General features: G+C 32.0%; 1 protein-coding gene across 4 annotated transcripts in view; it reads left to right on the forward strand.

The window, feature by feature from the left end:
- LOC118203795 (serine/threonine-protein kinase Nek8-like) overlaps positions 1–23,993 on the forward strand; it is a 154,665-nt gene that overhangs the window by 104,549 nt on the left and 26,123 nt on the right. For all 4 annotated transcript variants that reach the window (XM_085816753.1, XM_085816752.1, XM_085816751.1 and 1 more), the window contains 5 exons: positions 6,356–6,496; positions 13,814–13,936; positions 14,048–14,234; positions 20,669–20,884; positions 22,043–22,265. In XM_085816753.1, coding sequence (XP_085672879.1) covers positions 6,356–6,496; positions 13,814–13,936; positions 14,048–14,234; positions 20,669–20,884; positions 22,043–22,265 — 890 coding nt within the window. The remainder of the gene's footprint in view (positions 1–6,355; positions 6,497–13,813; positions 13,937–14,047; positions 14,235–20,668; positions 20,885–22,042; positions 22,266–23,993) is intronic.

Below are 23,993 nucleotides of genomic sequence, written 5' to 3' on the forward strand. Positions count from 1 at the left end.
TTTCTCTTTTCTTCATTGAAGAAATGATTCCTTCTGCAGTAAACCCTCCGTTTCAGAATGAACAAGCATCACATTCTTCCATTCTCGCCTTCTGTTAATTCTTCGGATAGTAGCTTTTTTGTGGCTATATACGTGTAGAAAGATCATTCCACAGTCTTTCTGTTAGTGAAACATTAGGGTTATCTACATCTTCTAAAAGAGTTCTTATTTCTAACAATCTCTTTATCATTAAATATGTACTTCCTTATCACGTTGCTTGATCAATAATTGCTCCTTTTCATGCTCGCTTCCTAAGAATGGCATCAATTTTGGGAGTTCTTGCTGCTATTGTTGCTTACCTAAATTACCAGGGAGATTTGTAACTAAATGAATCAGTTTAATCACTAATGGCAAATATCACATCCATCCTCCTTCCTTATATTTATTTATTAATATGTGAATAAAATAGAAAATAAATATTTATTAATAGTCTATAAATAAAAATAATAACTCAGCTTTTCATTAATTTTTTTCAGTTCATTTCAAATTCAAACTGTCCAACAAAAACTAGAGTCGGAGTCGACCTGTCTTTTAGCGACTCCAGCTCCGACTCCTTTTACCCCAAAATCTGCTCGTCTCTGATTCCGACTCCAACTCCACAGCTTTGGTTGTACCCTTTCCAATTTTGAACATTTGTATCCGAGACGACAAGATAGATCTGAAAACCATATTCAAGAATCAGTCTTATGAGACAGATGTAAAATGTCCTCAGGTTCTCGGCGTCTGCGGCCCAGTTGCGGCCAGAAATAAATTTCGAAATATTCAGTCTCTTTCTAGCTCCAGTTGCCAGTAGATCGATGTGCTTGTTACGTGTTATTTCAGAGTCAAGGACAAAACCAATCTCACACTGTAAGAAGTGACCATTTAGGAAAATTTTCGAACTGTAATTATATACCTGTCTCTTTGTCGTAAAGAACCCAGTTTTTGATTTAAGAAGATTGAAACTAAGTTTGCGACCCTAGTAAAGTCTTAAATGTTCCGAACTGAATTTTTTGTACTGGATTCGAGATTGCCAATGCTTAAACCAATTTTGCAATCACAATTGCTAACAGATTTATAATGCAAAGAGGTTGGGACTCAAAACAGAGCCTGAGGGATCCCTTGTTTTTATCGGTATCTACTAGAGAGAGCGCCATTATATTTAACACTAAAAACTCTATTTCTAAGAAAATCGTATATCTGTAAAAGATCGATGGGAAAATTTTCATATAATTTATTGATTAATCTGCTCTTTCGTACTCTTGTCAAAAGCCTTGCTGAAATTCAGAAGAGCCGCTATGGTTTGATTAGTAGGATTTTTATTATGAGCATCTCTCACATACTGAGTAAATACAGTATCTGGTCTTGAGTACTATGTCCTTTTCAAAAACCATATTGTTCTATTGGTAGAAGATTATTAGTTGCCAAGTGATAGATAATTTAATTCAATAAAAGTTTCTTAAAAATCTTGTATGTAAAGTTTGTCAACGCAACAGGTCTGTAACTATCCGGAGTACCAGCGGGTTTATAGACTTTCCTAATCGAGCCACAGTAGCTCTTTTCCTTGCCCGTTGGTAATCTACAATTATTCCAGGATTGATTAAATATACTAAGTAATTCTTGTTACCACGTGTAATCATCAATTCGTACAATCGACAGGGCCAGGAGACCGCTTAGAGTCAAGTTGCTTTATAGCTGTTTCCAGTTCTTCAAGGTCAAAAGGGTCATTAAAACAGCGGATTCTTTGACTTGCGACAGCGATGAGCTATATTTCTATCCTTGACGGCTACATTTACTGTCTTCTTTCGTAAAACAAGCTCGCTGTCTTGACTGTAATGCTTTCCAAGTACATAAGCTGGTTCTTAGTTATTCAAAAGCAAATATGAGTCATCAGCAAATATAAGTCAATCTTCTACCTTCAGGTGCTCGGAGTACTAGGTACTAATGGAAGTTGATTATTCTCTCCTCTTGTTCATGATTAGTTAGTTTTAGTTTCTTATAATACTATTCATATTTTATTCAAATATTTTGTTTTTAAAATAGCAAGAATCAAATAGAATAAGATTTAAAAAGTTTTGAATTAAAAAAATATACTAAATTTTATGCAAAAAATCATTTTTCTTCTTAATGCCTTGTCGTTTTTCCATGAGGGAATTCGCAAGGGTATTGATTTCTATGTCTCTTTTACTACATTTCAGAGTCCGTCGATCGTGTTAGATGCTCTCTAAGAGAGCTCTTTTCAAGAAACTAGAGACACAATGGCCTATAGGTGAAATGTCAGGGCACGTTGCTGGAATACGTCGAAAATGTATATATGCAGTACATACGGTCTTCAGTTTTTCAAAAAATGCAGTGGGACTTTTCGAACTATGACTTGTTGCTTTGTCTTGAAGTTTTGCTCTTTGAAAGTCATTAGGTAAAGAAGTGAAATTTTTTTCGTAAATATCGGACACAAAACTTTGTCTTGGTAATACACTGAATTCATTTGAACATTTTTTTTCTCCCTCTTCTTATTTTTAATTTCCCATCGTAAGGGATTACTGCGGCAGTGATAAATCCTTTACTGAAACTTTCTTTGGAGAGAGACAGAATCAGTTTTGTACATTTTTTTCTCTTCATTTGCGATAGTAAATATATCTTTTTTGCTGTCATTTAGGTAAATCTATGCTTCATGAAGGGTCACAGTATATTTCCATTTATCTCCTTCTAAACAGCTTTCATACAGGGTTCTACAAATTGGTTTGCGTTGAGCGACATGCCTCTGCAAAAGATAGTGACCATTATGTTTTTAGCATTTTAAAATTGTAGCTCTTGGTTTATTATTTTATTTATTGTTGCTACAGATATATTTAAACACTTTGCCATTAAAGTCTATGGATTTCTTTTGTTGCCAATTATTTAACATTAGAAGCATTAAGATAGTATGTACTTCTCTCGACTATTCATTTAGAATTTTCTTTTCATGCAGAGTGACAGTTTTTACCTTTCTGGTTAATAATATTGCTAATTTTGCACTTCAGAATTGTATTGCCAAGCGTTTTGCAATGTTCTTGAATTATGGAGCAAGAGTATTTCTCTTCGAAAAGCGCAAAAACTTATTCTTCAATCCACGTCTTGTTTACTTGCGACATTTTAAAAGAAGCATAAATTTAAAAGTAAAGGGCCTCACTTCAAATACAAGTAATAAGAATTTTTACTCCGAAACATTTTCTTATTTTAATTCTTTTTCGAAATCATTCTAAAAATGTGTTAACTCTTTTCTGTACCATTCAAATTTTGGTTTTTCAGACTATGTGTGCCTGTGAAGGTCAGTTGTATCGAATTACATTAACACATTATCCTTCTAATTCTGCTTTGTAGGTCTGTTTTATAGTGTTCATTCTACTCACATCTGATACAACTTTCATGCTTATAACATAATACTGTAGAGTCATTAGGTTATTTAGTGTCCGCCGAAAACATCGCAGACGAAAACGTCGCGGAGAAAGCAACGCAGGGCGAAAACGTTGTGTTACAAAACATCGTGGGGAAAAAAAAAAAAAAAAAAAAAGCAAAGAGTTCTAAAATCGCAGTTCTAAAATATCGTGGTACAAAATATCGTCATCGAAAAAGGTTCAAAAACTTCGAAGTTTAAAAACATTGTCATCGAAAATATCGTGGTAAAAAATAAAGTATCCTCAAATCATTGCATGACGATAACATCGCAGACATGCATTTTTCAGGTTTTAAAAGCTGTAGATTCATTTTCGCATAATGAGCGCAAGAAGGAAAGAGGGGTATTTTTACTTTTATGTTTCATATTTTTGAATGAACTAATAAATGTTTACTGAAAAAGTAAGAAGGAAACTTAAGCATTTAAAAAATTGAAAATGAGTAGAAAATTAATGCAACTTATAGCACTTAAATGAATTTTAAATTTACATAGTTAATTAACAGAGATTATTAATAAATTAATCTTTTTTATTATTTTTCTCATATTTGATAATTTTTCATGAAAAATACAGCGTAAAAATGTTTAGGAAAAGGTAGATAAAAAACTGCATGACATTACCTCTATAAAAATCGCTGAGTTAATTATCAAATTACTTTCTTTCACGTTTGTTAATGTGATATAGTTTTGGTCAAAATTCTATCTTGTTTTGTTTCCTTTTATTCTTAAAGCGTCGTTAACATTTCTTGCAATTCCAAATCTTTATGCGAATATTTTGATCTTTACGAGGTTATTTTGATGCTAGAGACGTGAAAAATGGGCAGTGCCATCGCTGGGACTCGAACCATGGACCTCTCGAATACGCGCCGAGTGTGCTACCGTTACACTACGAAGGCGTGCAGAAAGATGGAAGAAAATACCCTATACCATGTCAATGATTCAGTGACAGCAATTTCCGGTTACTGAAATTTAATGAATTTCTTCACTTTTAAACCCCCCTAATATTTTTATTTGTGGATCTCAGTATTTGCAGTTATCAATCATATCTGTATTAGATTTAATTGACATGTTGTTTATTCTGTATTTTCTTAAGCATTTAATTACCATTTTAACCATATCTTATCCCACTGGTTTTGGCTCCATTTTTAGCAACAAAATGAAATGGGAAATTTGGATCCATAAATAACTTTTAATCCTTAATTTTGTAATGTTAATTATGCACCACTCCATAAGTCCATAAGTAATGACTCAGGTACGGATTTTGCTTTTTCTATAATACTCTTTCTTGCTTTGGTTTTTTGTTGTAATTTGCATTATGTTATAGATACATGCACACCCATATGTTGGTGATATTCAGTTTGATATGTCTGCGGATGCATTTAGCATCTAGACGTAAAGATAAGCAGTGCAGGAATGGGGTGATCTTAAATAATTAGTCCCAGATTAATAGCTTTTGAAATAAAGAAGAAGAAAAATGTCCACTTAAAAAGGCCTTGAATAACATTAGAAGCTTGAAATACCTTGATCACGTTTTAAAAAACATTTGAACTTGCATATGATTAAGACACTCGGCTGACGATGCAGGTTTGCAGCTGATGATGGTGGTTTGGTAAAACCATCAAAACTAGTCCTGTGAAAATTTGAAAATATAACGCTGATTTTTGTTGTTTGACTTCTGAATTTGCATATGATTGTTAAGCAAAAATTTATTCTATCTTCCCAATTTACATATCTCAATTAAAAATTTTTTTCAGATATTTTAATACTTAATTTGCATGAACTTCCATATCTGATAATGCTTTTGGATAGTTCTTCTGTAATAACTAATAACTATTTTTATCATATATATATATACATGAAGAACCAAAGCATTATGACCACCTACTGAATAACGCATTGCGCGACCTTTAACCTGCAAAACAACTGCAACTCGCCTTGGCATGGATGCCAAAATTTCTTGTTATATGACTAGAGACAGGTTGTATACGAAATGTCTAAGCAGCAGTCACGCAAAGTCCAGATATTCCAACATGGTGCTGTTTGAGCAATGAGCTGCCGCTCCATGACATCCCAAATGTGCTCTCTCGGTTTAAGATCCGACAAATTAGGTGGCCAGAATAATAACTGGAATTCATTCTTATGCTTCTCGAACCACTCCAACACAATTCGAACCTTATGACATGAGGCGTTGTCCTTCTGGAAGATTCCATTTCTAGTTGGGAAGACAGACGCTATATAAAGGTGCAACTAATCAGCAGTTATGCTCAGAATAGTCTGCAGATTTCATATTCTGTTCTACCACAAAACGACCCTCAAAACATAATACCGCCACTACCAGCCTTTGTATGACCTGTTGTACAGAGGAGCAATTGTTCGCCTGGAAGGCGGCGTACTCTGACACGACCATCGACGTAATGAACGAGAAATCATGATTTATCCGACCAGGTAACTATCTTCCACTTATCCATGGTCCAGTCTCGATATTCTCTGGCTCATTGTAGACGTAGTTGACAACGACGCTTTGTCTAAAGAGGCATACGATTTTGCTGCGCAGTCCCACATCAATTGTGTCAACAACGACTTCATATAACAGAATATAACAAATAATACCTGAATAAGTAACTCTGTGGTATGAATAGTTCAGATGAAAAGTATAACATTTATAAAATTATAAAATTTTTATAAATGCCAAAAAGTGTAATTGAGGATAATACCCAAATATTACTTTTTCACACATTTTTGACATTTAACTGTAATCAGATTTCCATTTGCAAATGAAGATACGACTTAACATATTATTATCTTTTTACTTAAGATAATACAAATGACCAATTTTTTGTCATAAAAATTATTGCCATATTATCATTCACATGCCACAGTTAAAATTTAAATGTATAATTTTAACAGAATATGTGCCGGAGAAGGATTTAGTGTATTTTCTAGTGATAATGGAATTTTGATGACTTGCGGGAATGGATCCCAAGGATGTCTTGGCCATGGTGATTGGAATATGTGTGTCAAACCAAAACTTATAGAAAAATTATTAAGGTATGTTTCATTTTTAATATTTTTTAACATTGTTTTTCATCCTTGGAAGTCTGTGAAGTAAAATGATTTCTTAAAATTTCAGCAAGATACATTTATTGATATTAAAATAACTGCAAGTTTTGAAGGAAAGATAAAAAAAATTTCCGTTAATATTATTCAGATTGAAAGATTTGTCCATCTTTTGCTGTGTTCTGTAATTTTAAATTGCAATTATTTTAATTTGTTTTTAAAAAAAATTAAAATAATTGCATAATTTTTATTCAAAATTCTTGCTGAAATATTGGTCATTAGTTTTAGAAATTATAATATATAGTGAATTGATTATTATAATAATGAATTGGTTATTATAATAAATGGTGAATAAATTAGAAATTATAATAATACATTTGCATTATTTTGCTGTCGTTCCTGAAGAAAAGACTAGCATCAAACGAGCAATATTAACGTGTTATTGCATTATAAAAAGGAGTCAGAGTAACAGAGTATGGAAAGCTTACTCAAAAGGAACTTGTTATTCTACCTTTTAATTCGTCATAAAACTTACCTGCAAATGTTCATAGCTTGTAATAAACAAAAATTAAATCTAATTCTTTCTTGCAAAAATCTTGCCCCCCCCCCCCAAAAAAAAGAAGTTAAAAATATTTTTTAGTTTTACAGTCAGGAAAGGAGAATCTTTTTTTTAAATTACTTTACAAGGAAATTACTTTACTTAAATTAAATTATATGAAATTAGAGATAATGAAATTTATAAACAAAATTTTGGTAACTAAGTATTGCTTCCTTTTTCATAATTTAAATCCCAAAATAATTTTAGGAATAAGTAAAATTCAAAGATGAATTTTTTATGCCCTTGTAGCTTTTGTTTCTCTAAGATATAGTTAGAATATTCAGAAGCAGGATATATAAACTCATAAATCTTTTTTGAATGTTTTATGTTATATACATTTTACTTTTTTTATGAGATAAAAAAAGCATATCCTTTTAATGCCGATGTGCAGTCGCTTCAGTATGATTTTTCCTATTCTATACTTTTTATTATTTTCTAATTTTAAGAATTAATATTTTGTAATACTGTAAAGTGTCTTCATGGTGGCACAGCTGCTCACCCAGTGGTCTCCTGTCTCCTGTAAAGTGTCAGGAAAATAGGCATGCTTCATTAGTAATGAGTGTCTGTTCGTTTGGCTATGATAATGGCTGCAACAAATGAGACATAGGTTTGACAAAAGTGTATTAGAAGTGTGCCTTCCAAGCATTTTCTAGAATTTCCCATAACTCAATTAAGGATGCTGTTGGTGCATAATATACTTGCATGCCTTTTTCCAGAGTATCCCAAATATGTTGAATGGGATTTATGTCCAGGCTTCTCAGTGTCCATTTCAGCAGGAAGGATTCAATAAAATGCTTTTTAGACCAGATAATTGTTATCGGGATCTGTCATAGGAGCAGGTGTCCTGTTGGTGTATTTCATTTCCGCCTGGATGACAGAAAAACTTAACAGATGTAAGTGATCATCCAACAGATGCATGTCTCAGATGCTGCACTGGGAATGCTAGTACAAGTACCAAAGACATCAATACTACAGGCCATCACTGAGCTGCTTTGACATTGTAGTGTTTTAACATAGCCTTGCAACCGGCATCATTTTCTTAGCCTACCGTCAGCATGGCCCAATCAGAATTGAGACTCATCACTCCATGTTACTTGCTTCCAGTCATCAATGGTTCAGTTACAATATTCTATGACGCATGTGAGAGTGCAACAGCATACAGTGAGAAGTGGTGCTGTCATAGGTTTTTGGTTTCTGAGGGCTGATGGTAAGCGAGCTCTTCACAGTGACTATCTACTGAAAGAATCATACAGTTGGATGTCACATGAGTTAAAGTTTGCTGTAGCTGATTATGTATGATACAGCTGAGAGTCTGAAGATCATGATCATAAAGAGCGACTTACATCTTGCAGTTTGCTTGATTATCCTTTTCATTTCCACTGTCTGTATATATTTCTATATTCTTAATACTGTGGAATGATAAGACTTTTTTTTAAAATTGAATGCCCGTGTATCAAGTATTATGTGTTTAGGATGTTAATCTGTTAGATGTAAAATCTGGCAACATGAAAATAATTTAGTTAATAAGCTTAGTTTTTGAGAGTTGATATTTTAAAGAAATAGAATGTTAAAAATGTATTTGCTGTAATAGTTGTTTCCCCTTTTAAAGAAGAAAATAAATTATGTTTCTTTTTGTTTTGGGATGAAGGTAAATTTATCTGAAACTCAACGTTCTAGTGACCACCTGATGTTATCTTTTGGAAATAATGTGAAATTGATTTTCTATTTAAGATATTGAGTTAAATTTTATTTGGGGAATTGAATTAGTGCAAAAAATGCATGTTTTTATAAGAAAAATAAAGCCGATAAGGGTTGAATTCTGCAAGACTTTTAATGGTTTCATTGATGAATTAGAAAGATAAAAACCTATTTTTGAAGTTATAAAAGCTAAATGTACTGCATTAGACCATTTGCTTAATAATTAAAAGAGGTTGACTCTAAAATTTTAAACGAAATCAAAACTGATGATGAATTAAACTTGAATGTGCAAGCGTCAAGGAATATGAACAGAAAACAGACTTGTCGCGTATGAAATCGGTTTTGCTAGCTCACCTCCAACTTCAGATAGCAAAAAACTGCGTTTACGTAAAAGTGAACTGAAATTGTTCTGGGGCGAAAAAAGAAAAAAAAAAAAAAAAAAAGATTGGCTCACTTTTTGGAGCCAGCTGAAACGTATGAAGGAGTTCCTTAGAAGCAGCCATCAAGAGTACATGGTTCAGTTTGAAACCAGAATTATTATAAAATTTAGTTCTCTTTATGAAGAAATGTGTATTTGAAGTATTAACAAATTTGAAATTGATCACAATTTGTTAAAATGTTGATATTCCATAAACTTTTGAGACACATGTTCTTCTGTGTTTTAATTGTTTCTGAAATATAAATTGCTATTTCAGTTGAATATTTACTGGAATGCAACTCTCATGTGATGTAAATAAACAGATTTTTATCTGGTGTTTGCGTCCCATTCCATTTTTCTAAATCAGGTAATATAGTTGAGTATATAAACTTTTGGGACAGATTGTGTGTATAAAGCTTACATTATTACTCTATTTTTATAAAAAATTAATGCGAATTGCCAATTTATGAAAGACGCAAATGGTTAAACATTATTTTTGCTTATAAATTAAAATTTTTGATCAATATGTAATTCTAAACTATACTCAGTTTTGAAAAACAAACTAAAACTCAGTAGAATATTTATAGATTTTAGGCATGCCTAAGAAATACTTGCTTCAAGGCCTATTTCCAATATAAGGCTATGTTTTCAAAAGTTAATTTTTCATCAGTCGACAATAACTCAGCTACAAAATAGAAAATTCCTGGGTTTCCCTAGTTTAGGGATAAAAGTCAGCAGAAAAGAGAAAAAATTCTTTTCTATTCCATTGTCTCTTATCTGAAAATTAACAAAGGCAACCCTCTAAAGGAAAGGTTTCAAAAGACTTTGGTAATTCCCTTAGCAATTCAAGGTTGGAAGTGCATTCCTATTTCCCATCTTTTTAAGTGAAACTTTTCCAAACTTTATAGCATTTTAAAAGTTAAGTAACTTTTTATTTATTCTGAACTGAACATAAAAGCGTGTTTTGTGCGACAGATAAAACTATCACTCATGCCTATTCAAATTAAGCAGTAACAAACAATAAAATTCAAATGCTGATTACATAGTCTAGGACTGCACATTCAAAAAAATTGGCTCTAAGCTGGCTTAATTTTTTACCATCGCCAGAATTTAAAGTATCGGCTAGCGAGAGAATGCCAAAGTCAAGCCATCAATTTTAAACAGAGCTTGCGAGCATTCTAACAGCGCAGCGCGAGTGCCAGAAGCTCTCGTCTCTAATATTCGAAAAACCTCTGCTTAAATTCTCTCAAAACTGATGTGCATTTTGGGAAGGCAATGGTCTCAGACTCAAACTGCATGTGGGCCGAATGCACAATCCAAAAGTAGTTAACCGGTCAAATCCCCCTCCCTAATTGTTTTTTTAACCGAAGGAAATTTTTTTAAATTCAGTTTGGAGGTTGACGCCTGCAAGAAACTTCTAATAGTTACTGTTAGCAATTTGAACGTATTGATAGTTAAATATTAAATTTTTAGATTGAAGTAGTATAATAATGGGGGGTTTTGCGGCAAGAGGATCAAGGGGCGTGGCAATTATTCAACGCACGACACTGAAAACAATATAAAAGAAATAAATATTAAAAAACTTTCCTTTAATGACAATGCATAATGTCATGAAAATGAAACTAAATCATAATTTTTTTTATTACTCAATTTTATTCTGATACTTTTATTCTTTCTAGTTTTCCATGAAACGTTAACTTATTTCTTATGTTTTTTGTTCATAATAACATATTTGTTTACTGTCATATTTTTTAATGGTTCACGTTTCTAATTTGTAATATTTTATTTAATTTCCACATATTATTTTTTTTCATATCTTTTATAAATTTCAGCATACACTGAATTTTAACTTATATATTCTATTTCACAAACGTAATTGTTCCTGTACATGCTGTTTATTTGTTACATTACTTAATTTTAAATGCAATTTCACACTTAACGTTATAGTGTTCAATATATTTTGAATTTTAACTTCGTTTACATAACTACTGTTTATTACATCGTTTAATTTTAAAACATAATTTTTGACATTTTTTTTTTTCTTTGTATATGTGTGTCTATTTTTTTAAACCGTTCTAGTTTTCAAAACACACTTTCATTTTAACTCACTTGTTTTAATTCTGTTTAAAAGGAAATGTTTATTTTTCATGATCTTAGTTCTTTTACTTAATTTTTTACAGAATTTCTAATTTCTTTCACATGTTTAACAATATCTTCCTTACACTACTCAATATTTTTTTTAATTTAAATCTTTAACTGTTAATTGCTTTTTTACGTTAATAATTTCCCTTCTTAGTTCATATTTCATAATTCTAGTTTAACTTATTTATTATTCTGTTTTTATTTGTATCTCATGATTCATACTTCCAACATTTTATTCCATTTTAGTCATCAACACACTTTTTAACAATATGGATTGTTTTCATTTACTACGTATTGAGACATTTCCTTACAATTTTTAAAATACTTGTTATATTCTCCGATCATAATTGATCAGACTTAGTTTTACTTAGAAATTTCCATTCACAACTTTACAGTTTAATACCATTTATATCTAAATATATTTCTTTCACATATAGTTTTAAGGTCTTCAAAAGTTTCTAATATTATGTTTAGTTTTAAACCTCGATTACCTTTAAGTGTATTCATAATTTTCGTTTCTAATTTTACAACCACATTCAGTGTTTCATCCACACATACCAAAATATTTCTTGCATCTTCTGATATTTAGTCTATATCATATTTCAATACTTCAAATGAATTTGCACTGCTCACACTATTATTTTTTCATGTTTTAGAGACACTGACTATACTAATTTTACCTTTTACCTGCACTAATTGCATCTATGTCCACATTCATGGAAAACCTTTAGGGACAACTAGCAATTTTCTACATCACATGCATAAAGAAATTCTTGAAACCAACTCTCTTTAGTATCGTACTCAAATTACTATTTTCCAAATGTGAACTACCAGTATTCTTTAGTTTTACTGTGTTGCATCTTTTTAAATTTTAACATCTTACTTTTAATTCTAACATACGTCTTTTGAACAGCTTTTTCTTTTAATGCTAGCTTTTATAACCTTACCTTGTTTGTTCAAATTCCATACAGTACCTTCTTTAATTCACTATGCAACCCCAATGTCTTTCACTGACATGCTATTTAATAATACTACAAGTTTCCTTAATTGACAAAAAGCGAATTATTTCTCATTTCAAAATAGAACTAGTATATTTTTCACAAACATTACCTTCTTCTATTCAAAACACCCCTTAACCTATAACTGATGTAGAGATATCAAAGGAGACTCTTATCACATGGTGCTCAGCTGTAAAAATCTTTGGACATTTCAGGTTTTTAGAACTTCTTTCGCAGGTATATCAATACCATCAGAAAATACACTTGGCATTTTTACTCAGTTTAAAGGCGACATACTGTTATAAAAATGGTTTTGGTTAAATTTATAAGGTAAATAAACACATTTTGTGCTAAATAGGGATAAACATTTAGATTCAGAATATTTCTTTTTAATCTGATGTAAAACATGAATCTATTTATTTGATCATACACTAATAGAAAATTTTTATTTTACAAGTTCAGCTTTTAACAAAATAGAAATAAAAACTATGATACACCTGCTATTTTTAAGAAAAGGAACTTTCGTATATTTCTGGAAATGTAAATGCTTCTAGAGTTTTCTTTTCCATAGCATTGATCTGCATTAGTTTGTTAATTTCAATAATTTTCTTATCAGCTAATATATTTTATTATAAACAAAACATTGTAAAAAAGTAACACAGCATAACTCTTACGAATATACATACCTTTACCAGCATACACACACTACCGACTGAAACGAAGAAAGACACAGATATTTTACTCCAATCTGCATTAATCACTCATGTTAACTAATGTTATGAAAAGCTAAGTGCTGCATCGGAAAAGTGCAGGTTTGCGTTATCATGATATGATAGTGGTAATGGAAAATCCGTTCTGAAATCCTGATAATCGCTGAAAACATATTTGGAAGTATTGTTATTTTCAGGTTTGGTATTACACAAACCTAAGTGAAGGTTTTATCAAAGCTTACCTGATAAATTTTTAAAAAATTCTCGATTTTGAGTTTTGGGTAATTTACGCGAAACTAAAAATTGATAATTTATTTGTCCTCAGTCATAGTTGTCTAAATCGCAAATTTTATCCATCATGTTACGTTTAACATGCAAAGTTACATTTAAAATAAATAAAATCCGTATCACTTTTTGAGACCTTAAAGTCAGCTAGTAGCATATGTTATATTCAATACTACTATTTTATTTTATATTCCCGTTAAAGATACGTTTTCTTTCTCAGTTGACCTAGGAAGTAGTGTGAATATTTAATGACAACCATTAATACTCCAACTTATATCTAACTTAAACTGATATGGCTATAAATTAATGCCATATTTTGTTTTTTTATTTTATTTATTTACTTGTTATTCATATGAAAACTATAACATGTTCAAAATGAAAAGAATAATTTAGATTAGCAAACATATTTTACTGTAAATACAATACAATTAATTCAGTAAATAAATCATTCTTCCTCAGTGTTGACGTATCTGCTGTAAGTTGTGGTTCTCACCATGTTGTTGTTGTTGGTAGAGAAGGTGATGCATATGCCTGGGGATGTGGAGCAGGAGGTAGACTTGGAATTGGTAGTGAAGATGACTGGTATGATTTGAAAATTTAAGATATGTTTCGAATGTAAGCAATTTGTGTTTACTTACCTTCATCCAAAATTTTATTTTTTACTTTTTTTTTTTTTTTTTTTTTTTTCTCTAGCTGCTCTCCTACAGAAATTATTTTTCCAAATGATGTGCAAGTTGTGACATCTTATTGTGGCTATGATGGCACTATGTTTATAACAGAGAGAGGCACATTACTTGCTTGTGGTCAGAATGACTATAATAAATTAGGATTAAATGAACATAGAGGGTTCTTGGTACAAATGAAGCAATTTATAGCAAAGGTACATTGTAAGAACTTATTTCCTAGATAAATTTTCTATCATTTTAACTCGAAAGTGATGTTAGTTAAGTAAGAAAGTGACGTTAAGTATTTTAAATGCAGCTTAGTGAAAAACCATCTTTCTTAATACTAATATTTTCACAGAAGCCTCCTCCTCTTTTTTTTTAAGTTAACAGCATTTTTTTTACATTAATTAACAAGTCACTTTTTTATAATAAAATTTATCTTTGCATTTATTCATTACATTCAGAAACCGTGTACATTTTCTAATAGTGTTTGGATTTATAATTTTTTGAAGTATATATTAAGCCAAATAATACGTTTTGAAGATTTGTTAAATAGAACTTTACCTTCCTATTTTTTCTTCTTTTAATTACTGCACACTTATGAATAATTCATTAAAATTAGCATAAAATTAGAATCTAAAAGTCAACCTCCGACCATTAGCCACATGTTTACATTAGAATAATGTGCCTTAAGAAGCAAAACATTCATTTAAGAAGATTCTAGTATCACACAAATTTCAGCTTTGCCTCTTTCTTTCACTCAGTGAAACAAATAAGATACGTTATATTAATTTATTCTTTTGACTTACTTTTTTAAAGGAGTCAGTTGAGACCTTTTAAACATTTTATCTGGTCATGTTTATTTTAGTTTTTTCTATACTGATGCTGTATTTAGCAAAATAAATAGATAAAAATAAAAATACATTTTGAGAGGGAACTTCAATGCATATTTTTTTAATTATTTCACTTAAATAATTTCATGTTACTTTATAGCCCTATCATATGGACAAACATATCCCTGTGACATAATGTCATATGGACAAAAAATTTTGCCTATGCCAACCTCAGCATGTCCAAAAATTTTTTTTGTTAAGCTAGTTTATTATCTTTTGCTTGTAAGGATTATGTTAATTTTATTAATAGTTAAATTTTAAGTTAAAGTTCCTTTCCTGTCAAATTCTTAACTTCAACTTACTACTTCCGGCCAGAACATAGGTTTGGAATCTTGTTGAATATTTAATGAGGAGGAGCGTTATTTAAACCACGAAGTTACTGCAGAGTTTCTGATTTACGCGCGTCTGCCTTTTTGGCCACTCTCTCTCTCAAAGCTGTTACTACGCTCGGCCGTACTCAGGCCCTTGCTAAGCTTTGTAGTCAAATAAGTTAAGTGGCCAGCTCGATTTGAAACTTGATAGCTTCGGCTATACTTCTGTAGTTAATCTTAGTTTAATTCTTAGTCTTTTAAGTACAAGTCCAAGTGCGCGCTTTGTTTGTACACTCCCAGGCGGAGTTTTGTTAAATCTTATTGGATTAATAAACGGTTAGTTACCCTTTTGTCTTGCTGTTTCTTGTCACCGAACTCAAGCAATTATTCGCTTATCAGTTCTTAGATTCTTCACTTCCAACATTAACTTAGAATTCTAAAGTGTGATATTACACTCTACATGAGATTCTAAACTCTACATGTTAATAGCTTGTAGAAACCCATTATTATGCGCATTGGGAATACTAGGAGGCCTTTTCTAAGGCAGAACCATCTTTCTGAGTTGAATTATATGTAACGTGCCATTTAGTAAAATATTTGCGTGTCAATAAAATGTTGCAAATGCAATCTCATACAGGTAGCACAAGAAGGAGCGGTCCTACTTCTTACTTTGGTAAAGCATGCAATTATAATCTGGTGGAATGAGTGTGCAGAAATGTAGTCTAAAAGTCTTACATTGTTAATCCTGTGGTGTATAATGGGCGTAAAATATATACTTAATGCATATCTGTCATTGAGATTAATTTATTTTAACCCAGAAAATGTCAAGTTTATAGCGCATGCTAAAATGAATGTTTTTTTTTAATGTTCTGAGGAATTTGGTCAGTGGGGCATCATTATAGTGCGTGGAGATAAATCAGTTAGGGCTTCTGCGTTGCTTTTTACCCCTAAGGCAAAAGGTTCCTATCAAAATTGTTTAATGGGACCGTAAAACTTCTTGGGATTTTTTTTTTTTTTTTTTTTTTTTTTTTTTTTTACTCTATCCGTTCTATCAATGTCTAGTGACTTTTAAATAAAACTGGGAATGAAAAAAATATGGCTTATAACCATGCTTACAATTATTTATACTCAGTTAGAACTTCTGCATTCCTTCTCTATGGAAAAAGTCCCCCATCAAAATTGTTTAATGAAACAATATTTTTAGGGAGATTATGTGTTTCGTTTGTCAGTGTCCAATGAATTTTAAACAAATCTAGCAATGAGAAGAATTATATGGCTAATAACTATGCTTAAAATTGCTTTGTATGTATAGAGAGGCTATTTTTGAAAAATTGCACTTCAGGTCTTCTATTCTATATTTTAGTCTGTTTCTCTCAGGAATGAAATTGAGAAGTAGTACTAAAAGAGAGGAAACAGTGTACTACGTTTTCTAGCCATCTGCTTCAAAACTGATGCATTATAGCAAACCAGACTTCCCACTTCCCTATAGGAATTTTACCCTGTAGTCTTGACTACCTGTATTCAAACCGAATTAAAATTAAGAAAAAGCAAGAATCACCGACTAATAGCTAAGTTCACTGCATTTATTTTTTAGCTATCAAAATCAGCTGCTACTTTGAATAACAATAACAATAGAATCAAAATTCAGAAACAAGATAATCAGGAATAACTACTTGTTGCCATTCAGCATAAAAGAAATATGAATATTAACAAAACTAATTAAACACGTGCAAAAGTATAAAATACTTGAAATTAAAAGTAATTATTACTCATGAAATTAACTGGCTCAGTACACTACTTCTCCACCAGTAATTAAGTTACATTACGAAGGTGGATAAATGGGTAGTGACTAGCATTGCAGTGTTAACCACTGCCAGAAGAATTTAGATACAATCCATAAATCTAACAGGTAAACATATAGTTGTACCTGTGCGATAATGTTTTTGATCCACATCTGAATTTAAGTCCGGTCTCTGCAGTTTGTAGTCAGGTTTTGTTTATTGAGAATTCTTCTTGAATTTGTTACTGAATTTTAGAATTTGTTTACTGAGCCGGTTTCAAGCGACCGAGGGGTACATTGACGTGTTTTTCTTTTTTGTTACTAGTAAAATATTTATCTTTGCGATCAATGACAGGGAATGGTCCTTCATAAGAAGGTCCTAAAGGAATTTTCACTCAATCTGTTCGCTGAAACACATGAGAAAAGTTTTTAAGTCTTTAATGTACAAATATGTGTTCGGATGAATTTTTACGAATCTGTCTTCTTTCGATGACATCCATCTGTTTCTGGGTGTTATTAGAAAAATCTCAGATGCTTTCTGGATACTTGGTTTGTCGAAAAACTTCCCCAAAAGTATCGTTGGTAATTTGTCTGTCCAAGACAGGTTGTTGTGAGCTTTTAATATTGTTTTTGATGTTCTATGAAGACGTTGAACTTTGCCATTATATGAGGGATGATCGACAGTAATACGCTGCAAATTGATACCACAAATTTTGGACAAAGCTCGTAATGTGTCACATTTGAATTAGGATCCGCGATCGCTAATGAATTTCTTTGGCGTTACAAAACTATCCAAAGCTATCCAGTTGCTATGAAATTCTCTTGCGACATTATCAGCTGAAATATTAACTGAAGGTATTGCTTGCATCCAGTTCGAAAAACTATCAATACAAGTAAGACATTAAACATTCCCTTTGGATGGGAGAATTAATCTTATGAGATCCATATGTGTTACAGAAAATCTTCCTAGTGGTACTTCAAACTCGCCTAATTTTGTTTTGGTATGCGGGCTGATTAGCTGTTTGTGAAAGAATGCAGGTTCACGTTGACAACTACAATATCTTCCCAATGTTGGGCCAAATAAATTTTGATGTCATTAGTTTTATAATCGACTTTATCCGGGATGTAATAACCCGTGAATTTGTTGAAAGACTTGTTTTTTGAAAGCTTAAAGGATATACGGCCGAATATTTTTAATTGATGTATCACACCACAGATATTTCTCCAAAAGTAGAGAACATTGCTTTAAATTCAAGGAAGTAGTGGTTTGCAAATTCTTCAGTTCTTCATCTTGAGTCTCATCAGATATTTTATCGTAATCTATTGATGAAATTTCATTAACCTTAGATAATATATCTGCTGCAATATTATTCTTACCGTTTACATATTTGATATCAGTCTGAAACTGGGAAATATAATGAAGTTGGCGGACTTTTCTATGTGCTGCTTTATCAAGATTTTGACGAGCGACGAATATTAAAGGTTTCTGATCTGTATAAATTGTAAATACTGTTCCTTCTGTATAATACTTGAAGTGTCTAACTGAAAGACTAACTTAACAGTTTTCTATAATAAGTGCTATATTTTTGCTGAGTATTGTATATTTTGGAAAAAATGCTATTGGTTTCCAAGATGGGTTTCGTATTGCTACAATACTGAGCAATTCCCGTATTTAAAGCATCTGTAAATAACGCCAGAGGTAGTTCAGAATTAGGAAAAAACAGCAGTGTAGCGTTCACCGGGTCATTCTTGCACTTACCAAACTATTTTCCAGCTTTTTCAGTCCGTTCAATTTTACGTTTGCCCCTCTATTTAGCTCCCTTAATGTATTCATGTAACAATGCTTGATTCTCGCTGTATCTTTTAGGTAACGACGATAAAAATTAAGTATTCCAAGAAAATTTGTAAGTTCATGAATTGTTTCTGGTCGTTTGTAGTTGATAATAGCTTGAACTCTTTCTGGCAAAGGACGGGAACCTTGAAGTGTAATTAGGTATCTTTAAAAACTCATTTGTTGAACAGCGAACACAGATTTTGAAATATTTGTTCTTAAATCAAAGGTATTTAATCTTTCGAAAACTAATTTAAGGTGATTTTCGTGTTCTTCATGAGTACTGGATGCAGTAAGTACACTGGTCATCAGAATTAAGGGATAAGGAGAAAAAATATGCTCATTAAGTTAATGTTGCAACCAATGCCTAATGCTGTAATTATTTTTGTTAATTAAATACAATTGAACGCAAAATTTCCCTTCCGCGCATACCTTAGCTCCGGAAATACGCCAATTCAGTGATTGATAATGTGGTGCGCAATGGACGCATGTTGGAATTCGTGTCTGTAGTGTTGTTTAAAGTGAATGTGGTGTCTGAGATTGATGAGTATTCAGTCAGTTATGGCTCAAAGACGTCATTTAAGTGAAGGTCAAAACTGGCGAATAATTAGTAGAATCGAAGGAGTTTAAACACAAATGGAGGTCTTCCAAGATTTGAATATCCCTCAAGGTGTCATATCAAGAGTTTGGAGTAGCTTTTAAAGCACTAGATCAATTGATAAACAGCCTGGTCAAGGGCTACCACGAGCAACAAATGCATCAGAAGACCGTTTTCTGTCGTTGTCGGCTCAAAGAAACCGCGAAGCGAGTACAAGAGATTTGGTTTTAGACCTTCAGGCTGCCACAGGAACTTGAATTAGCCGTTCTATTGCTGCATGAAAGCTTTACGAGAATGGTTTGTGTCCCACCTCACTCCAGCTTCCTGAAGGGCCCGTTTAAACTGGTGTTATCATCATGTTTAATAGAGTCAAGACGATTGGACCCGAGTATTGTTTACTGATGGGTCCAGATATAATCTGAACAGTGATTCTAGACGTGTTTTGATCTGGATAGAGGAAGGAACACATAACTTGCCGTCCCTTATTCGTGAAATATACCTGCTCCGCGACCGCGGTTTAATGGTTTGGGGAGGAATCATGAAATGGCTGCAACGAGCTGCATATCTTTCAAGGAGGTTCTGAGGTGTTGTCGGTCGAGAGTTTTTGATAATGGATGACAATGCTCGGCCTCACCGAGAATATGTGGTGTCAGAATACTTACAAAAAGAAGCTATCCCTCGAATGGACTGCGACTTACTCACCCGACTTGATCCCGATTGGGCATGTGTGGTATGCCTTAAGATGACGAATTCCAGCAAGCCAAATTCCTCTAGGAGTTGGAAAGTGTACTTTTAGAAGAGTACCGTGCAGTTCCACAAGACTTGATCAACACTTTGGTAGAGTGTATGAAATGAAGAAGAGAGGTATGCATATCTGTCCGAGGTGACCATAGCCCATATTAAAGTAAAAGTTTTTCCAGATGACTAAATTTTTTCATCATTTTCCAAAATCCACAACTTTAGTCTTAATTTCAATATTTTGCGAATAATCGACTGCCAAACATTGTAATTTATGTTAATTAATGTAAAAATAAGTAAAATTAGGAATTCATTAAAATTGAATACTGTAATAATCTCCATGAGCATTCTATAAGCATACTGGCTCATTCCATATTAGAAGTTACTATTTATAAAATGGAGTGTGCCATTATGCGAATAGAGTACTTATGGAGTTCTTACAGAAAGAGTATAGTCATTTTATATAATTTTTAATGCCTCATTTAATTTCTTTTATAGACTGAAGTTGCAAAACAAACCACTCCTGTAAAATTAGCGTGGCTTCGTCAGAAAGTTATATCTGTGTCTATGGGAGCATTACATACTGCTATTTTAGTTGAACCTGGTAAAGTTATTACATTTGGATGCAATAAAAATGGACAACTTGGACGAGGTAACTTGAGGAATCATTCATCACCTGCTGTTGTGAAGTCCATGGGAGACAGAACAGTTACAGTATGTAAGCTACTTACATATACTACCGTTATAAAATTTTATTTGTATTTGTATTATTATTTATTTAAACAAAAATTGGACTTTAGTAAATATTTGATTGAATAAGATTCTAACTAGATCTTACTACGTCGAAAATTCTTCAAAAAGAAATTTTAGAATACTATTTTTTAAGTAAATAGTAACATTTAACTTGATAGATTGCATAATTAATGATTAGCAAGACTGTATAATTATATAAATATTTTGCTAATGATTATTAATAATTGAGTCATCATATAATTTGTACATTTACCAATGAGGTGTGAAAATGATTTGGAATAGAGATTTTAGTTTTGCTACAAATTATGAATTTTAAGAATCCAGTGCTTAGGTATACAACATATGTGTTTTTGGTTTGAAAATGCAAAAACTTACAATTTTAAGTAAAACTATCCATGCTTTTCCATAAAAAAAATTTCAGAATTTTTTTTTGTTGTATTAAAACATATTTTTTGATATAATATTTAAAACTGCAGTAAAAATATGTATTAATTTATTAAATTTCTGTTTTTACATGCTTCATATATGGGATATCATTCAGAGACAGCTTGTAATTTTCAATGCTCAGTATATTATTTAAATTTCTGTCTCTAGAATTTTAACAAAAGTTGTAACAACTCTCTACATCTACTCAAATCCTCTTTTCTAGGTATATTATTTATTTTAAACTGCATACAAATCGATTTAAAATAAATAGTATGACTAGGAAAAATAAGTTTTAAGCTAAGCAGTTCTATTTAATTAATTAAAATCTGGTGATCGAAATTTAGTAAAGCAATAGATCCATCATTTCAGGGGTATGCGGTCTTCAAGGATATGGAAGCTGGTTACTCTATGAATGTCTTTAGATTATCGAATTCTGGCCTGTTTTATGCTTGTAGAGTCTTTGACTGGTCTGCATTTTAACTGTTTAATGATTTCATGGGAAGGCTTACAAACTAGCATATGTCAAACTACTATATGTCATTTAGGAACAAATTGTATGAATTAAGTTTTTAGTCTAAGCAAGTTGCATCTGGATGTCGATTTTGCATATGAAACCGATGATTTAAAAAGTTGTTTATTTTTCCATTTGAAATATTTCGCTGAGACTTTATCTTTTTTTTTTTTTTTTTCCAGATGGTACAATGTGGAGATACATTCACTATTGCAGGTACTTCAGAAAATGCTGTATATTTCTGGGGAAGCAGGCAAGTACTTGTACCATCATTAAACGATCAGCAAATTTCAAGCAAGAAAAACAACAAAAACGATTCAAAATCCAGGAATCAAGCAAGAAGACAAAGTGATGAGTACATTTCAGAAATCAGTGAAACATCTGTTTCTGAAATCATAAAAATTGGTATGGGTTTTAAAAAAGCAGATACATTATTAAATTCTAACATTTAATTCATCAAGAAAAATATTATTAAAAAATTTTCATTAATATATTCTTATGCATCAGAGTGGGAATTTTTTCTTTATTTTTTTATCAACAATACTAAAAAATTTTGTTATTTTATTACTATCATAAACTTTTGAACAAAATGCCCATTACATTATTAACATTAAATTCATTAATTCGTTTTTCATTCTGTGGCCCTTGCGGTCTTATATTTTCAGAAAAGACACAAAACAAAATTCAATCAAGAGGCTTATCCATCTCATAAAGGAAGGGAAGATTATTTATTTAATTTTTAGTTAAGAAGGTAAAATATTATCCAAACTCCAATGACCTTGAATTATTAAAATAAGTTTTCTACCATTATCATAATTACTTAATATTAAATTAAATAAATTGTAATTAATTGTATTTTTAAAATGAGCATACTGGTAGGAACTTGCGCTAAAAAAAATTGCTTTTGGAGAGGTGAAAAATTGCTCATTGTTTTCAGAATAATTTATGCAACTAACCATTTTCATCTGCTGAGTTATTTTGGGAATGAGTGCTCAATGATAGGCTTATGAGTCATTTATTTGTGCATGTAAATTGTATATGTAAACTTATTCGCCAAATCTTGCAATATCATTCAATGATAATAAGTGTCATTTTATTTCATATCTTTATTATAATTTCAGAAATATAGCTATTTGGCAGTTACAACTAAACCTTTTAAAATTTCGTAGCTGTTTATTATTTTCTTAGTGTAACTAAGAGTTTTTACTTTCGTATTTCGCATGTTTTTATGATTTAATTCTTTAACATATTAAGTGCTAGAACATAAAATTGATATTAATGACAACAATATATTAAGTTTCTATAATATATACACTAATATTTGTGAAAATTGCAACACCATGAAGGAATTACTCAAATTGAACCAAACTTACAGGAAATGTAAAGTGAAGTAAGACATGCAAATGATTAGAATTACAAAGCGATTGCGCACGCGTGGAATAAGAACCGCATGTTTATATATAAAGGGTGTATATAAAGGACTGTAAAGTTGCGTTGATATCTGTTTGTCGTCCTCTGTCTGAGCTGAATGTTTAATTAGTAGTCAATATGCCTTGTCAGCGGACAACTAACGAAGTTCGAACAAGATGCGAGAAGGTGGTCTTTGTTATCGATCAATCGCAACTCGCACGTAGCGTAATGCCACAACAGTAGTGCGTGTTTGGAAGAAATGGACAGAGGAAAACCAAACAAGGCGAAATCCTGGCAATGGGACATGGAATAGCACAACGGCACGACAGACACCTCATCCGCATGGTTGTGACGGATCGTATTGCGTCCTCTCGTGTGTTAGCGTTGGAGCACGGCTACAGGTGTTGTGTTGTCTAGCTCCACGGTTCGTCGCCGTCTGCTGCAGCATGAACTGCGTGCAAGGTTTCCTCTACGCAGGATTCCTTTATCGCTGAATTAAAGACGCCTTCGACTTCAATGGGCACAGCAACACAGTACGTGGAATGCTCTATGGTAACAAGCTGTTTTCACACGTGAATCCCGCTACAATCTGGAGTACAGTAATGGAAGAGTACGTTTCAGACGTTACAGAGGGAAACGTCTGCTTCCACAGTGTGTTATCCAGCGTCATAGCCCAATTCAACCGCGCTGTGACATGCGATAGAAACAAAGGAATAGAAACCA

Source organism: Stegodyphus dumicola, chromosome 5 (assembly GCF_044657685.1).
Source record: "Stegodyphus dumicola isolate Sdum_Otavi_A_Nest chromosome 5, ASM4465768v1".
Classification (NCBI taxonomy): domain Eukaryota; kingdom Metazoa; phylum Arthropoda; class Arachnida; order Araneae; family Eresidae; genus Stegodyphus; species Stegodyphus dumicola.